This window comes from Apteryx rowi, unplaced genomic scaffold (assembly GCF_003343035.1).
Source record: "Apteryx rowi isolate R43461 unplaced genomic scaffold, aptRow1 scaffold_278, whole genome shotgun sequence".
In the NCBI taxonomy this organism is placed as follows: domain Eukaryota; kingdom Metazoa; phylum Chordata; class Aves; order Apterygiformes; family Apterygidae; genus Apteryx; species Apteryx rowi.
The window spans coordinates 692,490-704,657 of record NW_020449174.1 but is presented as its reverse complement, the minus strand read 5'-3'; the positions used below and the strand labels follow the sequence as shown (position 1 = coordinate 704,657).

Genomic DNA, 12,168 nt, shown 5'->3' with positions numbered 1-12,168 from the left:
TCTCCTCCCCGCGCCCCTGCGCCGCCCGCCCCGGGACCCTCCCTGCAGGCCCGAGGCAGCCCCAGCCCGCTGGGGGCCGTGGGGGGAGGCTGCCCTCGCTGCCCCTGCCTGCGCCGGGGGTCCCGCGGTGCCCCCGGGCGCGGGGCTGCTGCTGCTGCCGCCGGGGCCGCCCGGCTGGTAACGCTCTGCCCTGCTCCTGCCAGGTGGCCCTGCCGGCCCTGTCGCCCACGATGCAGATGGGCACCATCGCGCGCTGGGAGAAGAAGGAGGGTGACAAGATCGGCGAAGGGGAGCTGATAGCGGAGGTACCTGCGGGGCACAGGCTGTGCTGCGTTTCGAGCAGGCTACGTGCGCGCCCGCGGGCCTGGGCCTGGTCACCCCCACCCTGGCGCAGATCTGCTGGAAATGCTCTTAGTGACCGGTGACTAATGGCTTCTCAGATCTGGCTGCTGCTTCTTCTCTCTCTGGAGTAACGAGCAGGAGTGAAGCTTATTTGAGAGCACGTTTTCCAGAGCGGGTGGGACAGGGGGATTTTCCTAGAGCTGTGTGTGTTGGGACTCTCTGCTCTCAGGTGGGAAGGCTCTGACCTCACCGCACTTTTCCTTTGCCGTAATGACATCCTGTTCTCTTTCAAAGGTGGAGACAGACAAAGCAACAGTTGGCTTTGAGAGCCTGGAGGAATGTTATTTAGCCAAGATCCTGGTGCCAGAAGGAACAAGAGATGTTCCTATTGGGGCCATAATATGCATCACAGTTGAAAAGTATGTATTTTGATAACGCTTTGGTTGAATTTTATTTCTTGGGGCTGCTTAGATGCCCTGCATGAAAGGTTTAGAGACAGCGGTCTGACTGGTTTCGCGGTTCCATGTTCTCTTCTAGGCCTGAACATATTGATGCYTTTAAAAATTACACATTGGATTCTGCAGCATCTGCTCCCCCTGCAGCAGCAGTGCCTCCCCCTCCAGCCGCAGCCCCCTCGCCACCACCTCAGCCTTCTCCTCAGGCTCCTGGCAGCTCTTACCCTCCTCATATGCAGGTAAGAGAGTATTGCTGACGAATTCCTGTTTGTTGCACTCTTTTTCTGTGTCTTTGCCATTGCTGACTCCAGGGCATTGTGTCGTAAATACTGTTTAGAGTGGGAAGTTACTAGCTACAGCTGCAGGAGTGCAAGACACCCAAATTGTTGCATGCTTAAACCCGGTGTCACTGGAGGTTGCATTAAGTTGTTTTACGAAAGTTATTTTAGCTTTTCTGCTGTCAGTAGAGGAGAGACTTGTCTTCCCAGGATTCTTATGCAGGCCAGATTTGGACATTTCTGACATAAAAAGACCCCGTGTGAAGTATGAATAAGCTCTGATGGCCCTGCTCGCATCTCGGAGCAAGACTGAGTGTGGTATTGTGGCGAACACACCAGATGTGTTTGTGGGTGACTAATAATGAATCGTATTTGTGGGTAATCTTTTCACTCTTAGATATTGAAGTGTACCTCTATTGCTGTTGTGTTTGAGTGCTTTGTGGTGGGTTAATTTCTGCAACATTCCTTTGAAATAGGAAATTGCTGCTGATTTCGTTTTACAGATGACATATATGGAAACTGACTTGTCTGAGGGTTGTGGGAAATGAGTAATAGAACAGGGAGTTAATTCAAAGCTCCTTAATCTGCCTGYGTTTCTACTACTAAACCAGTTTTCTTCCCACTGCTTGTCTTTTCCGTCCAATTCTGCTCTGAAGCTGTGAGCACACGGGCTGTTTCTGTTGCCTATGTTCAGTGTGCATGTGAAAACGTACAGCATCTTTGTGTGCTTATTGGAGGACAAATGTGCTTAGTTTTTAAAGGAGCCAAACCTGTTTGCCTCAGACAAGGTGAATTGCTTCCGTTTTCCTTTTGGTCTTACAGATAGCAACTGCAAGACACTCCCTGTGCAATGGTGGTACTAAACACTTCAATATGGCTTTTGCTTCTGCTTGTTTTCATAAGCCTTGTTAGAAGAAGCCAAACTAGATGTATGGCACAGCACTCTACTTTGCTTCAGTGGAACCACATCTAAGTGCAACAAAGACCAGTTACTTCTTTTGTTTGACAGCACTTAGTTGGAAATTAGAATTCTGTTTCTGTTCCTTTTGGGTTATCAGAGTCTGATTTACTTGTATTTGCTGGCTTCACAGATCACTCTCCCTGCGCTGTCACCAACGATGACAATGGGCACAGTGCAGAGGTGGGAGAAGAAGGTTGGGGAAAAACTGAATGAAGGAGACTTACTGGCAGAAATTGAGACCGATAAAGCTACGATAGGTGAGTCAGCTGCAAAGCCAAGACAGGGTGGTATAGCCTTAAAAGAGGAGGATCCGGAGTAGCTTTTGTGCAAACTGTTCTCCTCCAGCTGCCCAGGACGCAATGCTGTGGGCAATTAAAGTCAGTTTTGTTACTTCTCTTTCCATTGTAGAGCTAAACACTGGAGCTCCTAAAAACACTTCTGTTTCTTTAGCTGTGGTTGTAATACACGTCCAAAGCACAGAAACGTCTGCCTGCCAGTTGCATGGAGAGGGATTCTCTTACCTGCTGAAAAACGACAGGGCTTTAGCTACCAAAGTCTTTAGAAGTGTCATTTAGAGGAACTCTTCAGCTGTAGCAGGCACCAAAACAGCTTTGTTTCCTTCCCTTCCAGGGTTTGAAGTGCAGGAAGAAGGCTACTTGGCAAAAATCTTGGTACCTGAAGGAACAAGGGATGTGCCACTAGGAACAGCCCTCTGCATCATTGTGGAGAAAGAGTCTGATATTCCAGCCTTTGCTGACTACCGGGAGACTGGAGTAGTTGACCTGAAGCCACAAGCTGTTGTTCCTCCTCCTCCACCAGTAAGGACCATCCTTAGCAGGGGAGAGAAGTTATGGGGACCACTGAGAATTGCTGGTCTGATCTGAACAGTTCTGCTGGTTTGACCCTGTGAAGCCCTAGCTCCAGTAATAACGTTTATGATCTTGTGCGTGCCAGGCTAACGCATTCGTTGGTGATAGATATCACTTGTTAGGTCATCCAGTTTGCCCTGCAAGAACTGGAGCAGATCACTCATTGTGATCTCCTCTCCAGCCTGTTGCTCAAACCTGTTCTAATGTCTTCTCCCCCCAAAATAGGAGGACAAATTATTTATTTCACCTTTTTCTGATGTACAGTTCAACAGCTTAATCAGCCACCTTCCCAGGAAGCTTCTGATATGACTTTGGCACTGGGAAGCTTCTCTGAGTCTGAAAATCTTCCCAGATTAATGGCTGTTTGCTGTTCCCTTGACTGATAATTAGATGGTCATGTTCTCTTATTGTACTGGAGTGAAACCTTCAAGGCTTTTGCTGAAGCTCACAGCTTTGATTCTTCTGTTAAGGTGATGGCAACTCCTGCTGCTGCTCCTCCTCCACAGCCTGCTGCGCCTCCCACTCTAGCCGTCGCCGCAGCTGTGCCTCCTGCCCAGAAAGGAAGGCTCCTAGTTAGTCCCCTGGCAAAGAAACTGGCAACAGAAAAAGGAATCGACCTCGCCCAGGTGAAAGGTAAGTTGCCTTTCCCCTTCCATTGCTCTCGCTGTCAAGTATCTCTCCCTCTAGGTGCATACTTACCACTCCTTTCCTTTCTTTCCAGTCAGGAACATTTGCAGCTCTGCCTCACCCCCAGGGGCTGCATTAAGTAACTTATCTCTGTTAAACAAGACTGGTACCCCTGTAAGCAATGCCCAGTTGCAAATAACTGATACCCTCTTATCTTTTTCTTTGACTGCCTTAGGTAGTGGACCAGATGGTAGAATCACAAAGAAAGATGTGGAGTCATTTGTGCCGCCAAAGGTCGCTCCGGTGAGTAGGCCCGAGATCTGTGAGAACGGCTGTGTTGCTACAATGGTGGAAATGCTCTGTAAACATGCAGCTATTGCATGGAAGTGTTATCCCTGGATTGGCTGGGTTATGATGCTGCGTGGATTATGGTGACTCTTAGATTGCAAAGCTTAACCTGTCAGAAACATGGAGGAAATTTTCTTCCTCAATTTGTCCAGTTCGTATTTCACTGAAGAAGGCAGTTCTGTGCTCCCAAGCCTTCATCTGAGCCCAACATTGCTTTGGGTTCAGGTAAGCCTGGTTGCAGCTGATCTGACATTGCGGAAGGGAGGCAAATATAGCGAAAGTCAGCATTATGAACCGACAGCCTGTTGTTGTCCTTGTCGCAACTCTGTTCTTATATCATCCTCAGTTACAAAAGACCAGTAATGGAAGTGCTGCTTTGTGTACTGCTGGAAGGCAGGCAGCTGAGTGCAGTTTGAAAGTGCCCTGTAGCGTACATCTCTGCTGAATCCCTGAAGCACAGTCATCTAGCAGGACTTACCATTCTTGGAACTCTGTAGCAGTGTATAGCAGTCTCATATTTCAAAATCAGTCCAGTGCGACATTTAATAATCAAATGCAGGATTTATAGACGTCTGAAGAATCTAGTGGAGACTAGGAAGGAGAGGCTAGAGAGCAGAGTCGCTCACAAGCAACAGACGACATAGCCCCAGCACTTGCTCCGCGTACTGACCTGCTCTGTCAAATGACATGTGGATAGTGCAGTGAACTACGCTGTCTTTCTCTAATTGCAGGCCCCGGCAGTAGAGGCAGTACCTGCAGCTGCTGCAGTTGCAGCAGCGCCAGTGGGGACCTTCACAGATATCCCTATCAGCAACATTCGGAGGGTAAGAAGATTTTAGCGCTTTCTGAGACCATTATTTGCAATCTTGAATGTTCTGACTCAATTTGCTATTTTAATCACTTCCATTGCGTACCTTCAGGTCATTGCTCAGCGGTTGATGCAGTCTAAACAAACAATACCTCACTACTACCTGTCTATCGATATAAACATGGGAGAAGTACTGGTGCTAAGAAAAGAACTCAATCAGGTAAAGCAGCTGGGGAGTCACGGTGTGAGTGTGGGGGAACGAAAAGCTGGATTCTCTCACAGGTTTCCCCACCTTGCTCTTTGGTGATACACCCCTTTGGCTTAGGAAAAATAGTCTTTTCACTGCCTGTGCTGCTGCTTGTGGATCAGTTCTGGACTGTTGTGACAGAATGCGACTCTTTAACCAAGTACTGTGCACTAATATTCTGACTTCCCTGGGAGGGCCACTCTGTACTTTGCTTGGAGTTCTTCAGTTCTTTCAACTGGAAAATATGGCAAAAGGTAAAAAGAGCACCTAATTTTTAAGCTAATTCTAAGCCAAGTTTGGGGAAATGGACATTTAAAAAAAATCCAAGAATTTATATATTCTTCAATTATGAGGGAGATGTATTCACCTGCTAAATAATTGTGGCACTTCAAATATTAATGCTTACAGATAGTGTGATTTTTTTTTTTTTCCCCTAAGATTTTCTCTAAATGGGGCTGCAGGGCGGTGACTATCTAAATTAACTGAGTTAATGTGTGAGAGAGAAACTGATGCCTCAAATCTCTTTATCTACAGGAGGTCTCGGATAACATTAAGCTTTCTGTCAATGACTTCATAATTAAAGCTTCGGCTCTGGCATGCTTGAAGGTGCCCGAGGCAAATTCTTCGTGGATGGACACAGTTATTAGGCAGTAAGTTTATGGTACGGTCGAAGCCAGAAACTTTCTTTGTTCAGTAGAGAGTTCACGGCATAATAGCAGATCTTCTGGTGGGGTTTTGAAGTGGGAGGGGAACCGGTGTAGCACGAAGGCTGAGGGGTTTTAGTTAAAGTGCTAAGAGCTTTGGGTCCAAGGCCAGTGTGCAAGATGAAATAGTTATTGCAAAATGAATATTAACTTGAAATTGTCTTAATGCATGTGAAAACATTTTTGTTATATCTTGCTAGAATAACTTGCATCTGCATTGTGTCTTGCAGAAATCACGTAGTGGATGTTAGCGTTGCAGTGAGTACTCCTGCAGGGCTTATAACCCCTATTGTGTTTAATGCACATATAAAGGGCCTGGCTTCCATTAGTAAGGATGTTGTTTCTTTGGCAACCAAAGCCCGAGAAGGTAAACTTCAGCCACACGAATTCCAGGTGAGCGGCTCTGATTGCTAATAATTATTGCTGCCCGTAACTTCTGTCCCTCTTCAGAATGAGCAAAGTCTGTTCTGTGATGTGCTTCAGCCAGGCTGATTAATATGCCACATAAAACAGCTTCTGTGCATTTCTCTATGAACGTGTTTTTCTTGCAGGGTGGCACTTTCACAGTTTCCAATTTAGGAATGTATGGGATTAAGAATTTCTCTGCCATAATCAATCCACCTCAAGCCTGCATCCTTGCAGTTGGTTCCTCAGAGAAAAGGCTGGTGCCAGCAGATAATGAGAAGGGGTAAGTTGATTCTGCATAAACTTAGCTTCTGGATTAAAACTTTGAAATAATGGCTAGTTTTCTAACACTCCCATTAGATTATCAAATTTTTTCGTGTATTAATTGTTGATGCTCTACTGTTTTCAGTACCTTCTACAGGGAGATTTTGCGTTTTACTCTTAATGGCTATGTGAGACTGTTCCAGTGAGTGATGACTGATCTGCCATACAGTTATCCTCACAACTTCCTTGCTAGTTAACGAAGGGCTGTTTTTTACTTTGAGGAGAGGGATAAGCTGTGGAAAAGTCTTGGATTCACAATAGTTTAGGCACTAGTCCCTCTCTAATGACATGCTTAAATTTGCATCCTTAAGGAAAGCCTACGTGATGATTAATGATTCTAGTGTCATGTGTATAATACTGCCTTGCTTGCACTGGCATATACCCAGGCTAATGTTTATGATAAGTAGCTTATCTTTCATCATTGGACCTCATGTTTTCTAACAGAAGTACTTTCACACATGGTAAAAGTATAATTAAAATTGTAGAAATTAAGAGAGGAGACAAATTCATGGAGGATGGATCTAATGGACCATTGAATATCATTATCTGCTGTAGAATACCTGCTATTGCTGTTTCTCTGATAAAAGCATTTTTGCTTTGTTAGTGTCACTGGTTTGGCACTGATTTGCAGAGGACTATGTCTTTATCTTCTCTTCTTTTTTCAGATTTGATGTGGCCAGTGTGATGTCCGTTACACTTAGCTGTGACCATCGTGTTGTGGATGGAGCAGTTGGAGCACAATGGCTTGTTGAATTCAAGAATTTCCTTGAAAAGCCAGTAACGATGCTGCTATAATCTAACCATGCAAGCAAAATTTTCCTGGGTCACACTGTTTTTGTTCTAAACAAGCTATTTAGACTTTAGTGTTCAGACTTAGAGTTCCTTTTTTATTTTAAATATGTATTATATTATCTGGTAATCTTATTACCAGTCTGTACAGATAAAATAGTTTGCAAAAAGGCTTTTCAGAGCAATATAGAGCTATACTGTATTTTTATACAGTTAGTTAACTTGCAAACTCTTCCAAAACAGAGTTAAGCATCCCAGATTTAAAAATTATCCAAGCAGTGTGCATACTGCCATCCGTTTCTGAATTAGGGTGAAAAGAGGGGTGCATACCAAATAATTTCATGATCTCTATGTTCTTAAATTTGAATTATAAATGTCTCTTCTCAGGAGTTCAGATGAGCTGGTAAATGAAACCTACAACTTAGTAGAAGGTGAATTCCCTTGTTAGTCTGTTCTCCTGCTGGGGTGGGCAAGAATGACAGATGCACTAAGGGACTGAAGCCCTTGGGAATAGTTTCTCAAAGGCCAAGTGTTAGCGTTCCAAATCTCTTTTGGAATTTGGCACTGGTTCTGACTTTCCCAGCTACGTGATCCCTTCTGAGCACTTTAACGTAAGGTGAAAGACCACGGACATCTCTGAGGTCAGAGCGCTCTCAGATACCACAGGGAATGTGCTGTCTTCTTGTGGACTTTCACTTACATGTGCTTTTATATGAAATCTCTTCTGCTTTTTCTTTTGCTAAGTTAATATCGGAGTATGATGACATGGAAATAGCTGTTTTGCAGAATGTTCAAGAGAATCTGTGTGTTGGAACCTATATAGGCAATCACACATGCTAATAATCCCATCAGTGGGAAATAATCATGTGATGACTTGAATGTTTGAAAAGAATTTTCTTTTTCAGGCATTCTGACATAGGAAGCTCTGAGTTAGTCACTGGTACTGCAGTCCTTCCATGAATTGTCTATGTTGTCCCAGCCTCAGTAAACTGCAGAATGTGCTATCCATGTATATACTGTATGTAAAATGCTTAAATAGTTCATCGGACTTGTGTTCAGTTACCCCAGTCATGGTATCCTGAAAGGGGTACAGTGGTGAACATTCTTAAATTCCACTTTCCAAATGGAAATGTTAATGTAAAAAGGAGGATTGTGTAGTAATTATGAAGTGACCAGGAGAATTAAATAGGAGGGAGAAGTTAAAAAAAAAAAAAAGAAGAAAAAACGAAAAAAACCTGACCTGTTATTCTGTATATTGCATTAAGTACCGTCTCCTGTAAAGTTGTGGTACAAAATTTGCTAAAGATATTGAAAGAAAATACTGTGGAAATTAAATATTTTTGTGGGAACTATTTAATGTCTGGTTGCAACGATACCTGGTTTTCATGTCTGGCTTAAGCAAAAAAAGTGCTTTTTTTTTTTTTTTTTTTTAAATGATCTGAAATATCTTGGTTCCAGACTTGCTCTAGTGAACCTGTGTGTTCTATTAAACATTTGGGATTGACAAACTACTAAAATTATTCCCGTGCTTTTCTCTTCTGTAATGTGTGTGGCTTATCATACTGCTATGGCACAATGAGAGCTGTTTACCTTTCCAGTTTGGTAGTGAAACTCACCCTATTAACCTTACGTTGTAACCACAAGTGTTCAGAAATAACACATGCTTAAGTACTCTTGTGCTTGTACTACCCTGCAGCACTGAACTTGAATCTTCCTTCGTGCTATGTTCACCAGTACCTCAAATTCTGGTTAAGGGAAGCCCTTGAACACTAAGCTAAGTAGTTTATCCTATGGAAGCACTCTCTGAATGGCAGTCAGACTGAGGATTTTTGGGGGCGGGAAGTGTGTTCCAATTCCATGTGTGTGCGCTTGGAGTGCTGACAGTGACTTTTGGCACTGCTTCCAGCCTGCAGCCTGCTGGCTCAGCTCACACAGTCACAGTGTTTCAGCCTGGACTTGCAGCTATAACCGCTGAACAGGATTTCAATGCAGCCTCCTGAGTTTCTTTGAAACAAAGAAAGAGAAAAGCTAGTTGTTACTCATTTGTAAGCCCCCATTTTAAAATTGCAGCTCTACACCAACTTATTTGATTTCTGATCTGATGAACATCATTACAGAAACATGGTGTAGTGCAAATACTGCATAGAAGGCCTAAGAACAATGTAATACCCAATCGGTGATGAAACTAAGATGATTTAAGTTATTGTATGTCCCTTTCCCAATGAATGATATTCATTTTTATTAGTCTTTGAAGGTACTTTGTTCTTTTAAGTTATTTTGTGTATTAGTGTAAACTCATGCAGCTTGTTTTCCTAGTTGAAGTATTCCAAGATTGTTTTTGATACCTAGCTTCACCCGTAAGTGTTCTTGAGCGCTGATTCTTTATATGCTGCTTTGAATGGTATAAAACAGGTCTGTTGTTTCACGGTCTCATTTTGAAATTACCAAACTGATAAAGTGAGATCAAGCATATTCAGTGACTGAAAAGACGACGAAGCCGATTCCCGTTAAGATCAGCAGGGATTGTTCTAAAAAGAACTGGAAGAGGGCGCAGAACAACTTGTAGAACTGCACATGATGTACCTCTGGTGGTTGTTCCAGCCTTAAATGCATGTGAGAGCTACTCTAGCCACATAAATCCAGTAATCAAAGAGCATTTATTTAAAAAAAATTATCAACTGCTATTGCTATATATTAAGGCAAAACTGAATGATGTAGTAAAGCCTGTATGCATTTAAGTCTCTTAAATACTACAGTTGTTAACATATTCAAGTATTTCTTGAATGTTTACTTTTTTTTTTAAAACTTTTTTCTCCAAGTTCAGTGGTGCTAATATTTCTCCTGACTTCCTTTTCTATGTCCACACTCTAGGCTCTTTAATCCTAAAGGCATTTTGAGATACTCACCTTCGAAGATCAGAAGGTTAACAAAAAAACAAACAAACAAAAAAAACCACCTGTCATCACCAGGTAAAAGTCAGCATTCTCATTCTGGGCTTCTGTGATCTGTGAGCATAAACCTGACAGAATGCAGTCTTTAATGTTCTGCCTTGGCAACTGGCATTGTGATGAGCAATACCCCTTTTCCTTTGTTAAATACGGCTGTAGTTGTTTCTTCGTCCACCAATTCTGGTAGATCTAGTTGTAGTTTGTATTTTTCAGAGACCTCAATGATTACATCATCCTAGAACAAACAAATTAAAATACTTGGTTAACTCTCTGATGATGAACTAGCAGYGAGTGTTTCTGGGAACTGGATACTATACAGAAACCACAAGGTTATTCTTCCTGTTATCTTACCTTTGAAATACTCAGATCACACTCAGAAACAGAGCTAACCTTAGGCAATTCAATTTTCAGCTCAATCTTTAGTGGTTTCTTGTTTGCATCCTTCACAGTGAGCATTTCATAGACAGGTGTACTTAGCTCCTCTGGCAATTCTGTGCTAGTAATTTCTTCTATCAGATGCACTTTAGACTGTTTAACGCTTTCCTGCAGCAGCACAGGATCATTGATGCAATCCTCAACTTCCATGCTATGTAGCAGCTGATCAAGAGTCAGTTCTTTAACATACAGACACAAAAAAACCCACACTTAGTACTGAGTTATTAAAAATTGTCATGTTATGCCACTTGAAAAATGTATTATTAATTCAAGGTTCTGCTTTGCAATTAGAAGTTTATTGGCTGAAGATTGTAATTTGCAGTTGCTCTTTCACTCGTGATTTCTGCTTTTACTGCTAAGTGGCTAAAAGTACATATTTTCAGTATACTGGTTACAGCGGCTACCCCTTTTACTTGGGTCAGAGCAAGAGATCCTCAGCACCTCCAAGGATCTGACCCCAGCAGCATTCCCGTGGCTGGTGGGAATGTGCTGTTTCAGCGTCACTACAGTTTCTCAAGTGTAGAATGCAGGAGAGAAGGGCCAAGACCTAGAGGTGAATGTAGATAGGCCAGCAGGGTTAAACTGGAGTCTGGTATGAATACTGCACTGCTACTCTAAATTCTTGTGTCTGGTTTATGCTTAAGGCAAGGATTTGGCTAAGAAAGATTAAGGTTGAGGAAGTTTGTTGGAGAAGTCTGATAGGCCTTTAGAGAAAAGTGACCGCAGATATCCACGTACCATTCCTTGGGTTCTGGCTGAGAGGTGGAGTTGGCATCTGCTTCCCTTTCAGGCTTTGCTGCATCCTTTCCAGGCTTCCTTTCAGTTTGAACGTTTCAATAGTGTAGGAGCGTGAAAGAGTAAGGCTGCATCGTTCCTCAATGAATTTAAGTGTCAAATGGATCAAGTGTTCCATTTTTTCTGTGTCTTCTTCTGCTCTCTGAAGAACATCTGGGTTATATGCGACATCTATAATGCTGTAATGTTCTAAAAAAAATCAGTTATGTGTCAGCATTATTGCAATGGTACCACATCCTTGTTCGCAGGGGCTGGCATATATTGCCTACAACCTTATATCTACAGTAAGTTTGTGATGCTCTTTAGAGTCTCTTGATTTAAAAGTCATGGTACTGAATTTGCAGCTTCGGGTAGAGAGCTCGGTCTGCAGCCTCGTGCAGAGAAGATACCCATCCGAGCACTGCGTTTGTGCTCAAGCAGGGGGACATGATCCAAATCACCATGACCACGGGTGGTTAAAAAGAGCTAGCGGCTCCCTGCTTTTCAGGATTTAGGTGTCTACCGGCGGTTGCGCTGTGTGAGGTTTTTCCAAAGAGAAAGGGGTTTAGATACGTCTTCTGCGTCCTTAAAGCCCTGATCCCACCAAGCCAAAACCCCCCAGAGTTAAGGACTGGCCGAGTAAAAGCCGCAGTCACGGCACCGCCCGTTGCCCCAAACGCGCCGCCGCGGGCGCCGCACGCACCTGCCGCCTCCGCGACCTCCTGCAGAGCCCCGGCGCTGACCGGGACGGGATCGGCGGGGGCCCGCGGCGCCGGGATCCTGCTCCAGCCGCAGACGTTAACGAACAGCGGCCTCGCGGCGGCGCCCTGCAAGAGACCGAACCGCGGCTGAGC

The 12,168-nt window shown here is 43.8% G+C and overlaps 2 protein-coding genes across 2 annotated transcripts in view; one reads left to right on the top strand and one right to left on the bottom strand.

Moving 5' to 3' along the window:
• The first annotated feature begins 190 nt into the window (after nucleotides 1-190).
• DLAT (dihydrolipoamide S-acetyltransferase) lies at nucleotides 191-8,372 on the top strand. Its single transcript, XM_026068632.1, has 13 exons — nucleotides 191-305; nucleotides 637-761; nucleotides 880-1,036; nucleotides 2,167-2,293; nucleotides 2,667-2,854; nucleotides 3,376-3,538; nucleotides 3,768-3,835; nucleotides 4,612-4,704; nucleotides 4,801-4,908; nucleotides 5,470-5,585; nucleotides 5,870-6,032; nucleotides 6,191-6,327; nucleotides 7,034-8,372. The coding sequence occupies exons 1-13, from the start codon at nucleotides 231-233 to the stop codon at nucleotides 7,161-7,163; spliced, it is 1,650 nt and encodes a 549-aa protein (XP_025924417.1). The 5' UTR covers nucleotides 191-230; the 3' UTR covers nucleotides 7,164-8,372.
• A 196-nt stretch (nucleotides 8,373-8,568) lies between these two features.
• Nucleotides 8,569-12,168, bottom strand: part of PIH1D2 (PIH1 domain containing 2) — a 4,926-nt gene continuing 1,326 nt past the window's right edge. The window contains exons 2-5 of the mRNA XM_026068682.1: nucleotides 12,018-12,141; nucleotides 11,279-11,524; nucleotides 10,457-10,719; nucleotides 8,569-10,340 (exon numbers count right to left, since the gene is read on the bottom strand). Coding sequence (XP_025924467.1) covers nucleotides 10,194-10,340; nucleotides 10,457-10,719; nucleotides 11,279-11,524; nucleotides 12,018-12,141 — 780 coding nt within the window. The 3' untranslated portion in view covers nucleotides 8,569-10,193. The remainder of the gene's footprint in view (nucleotides 10,341-10,456; nucleotides 10,720-11,278; nucleotides 11,525-12,017; nucleotides 12,142-12,168) is intronic.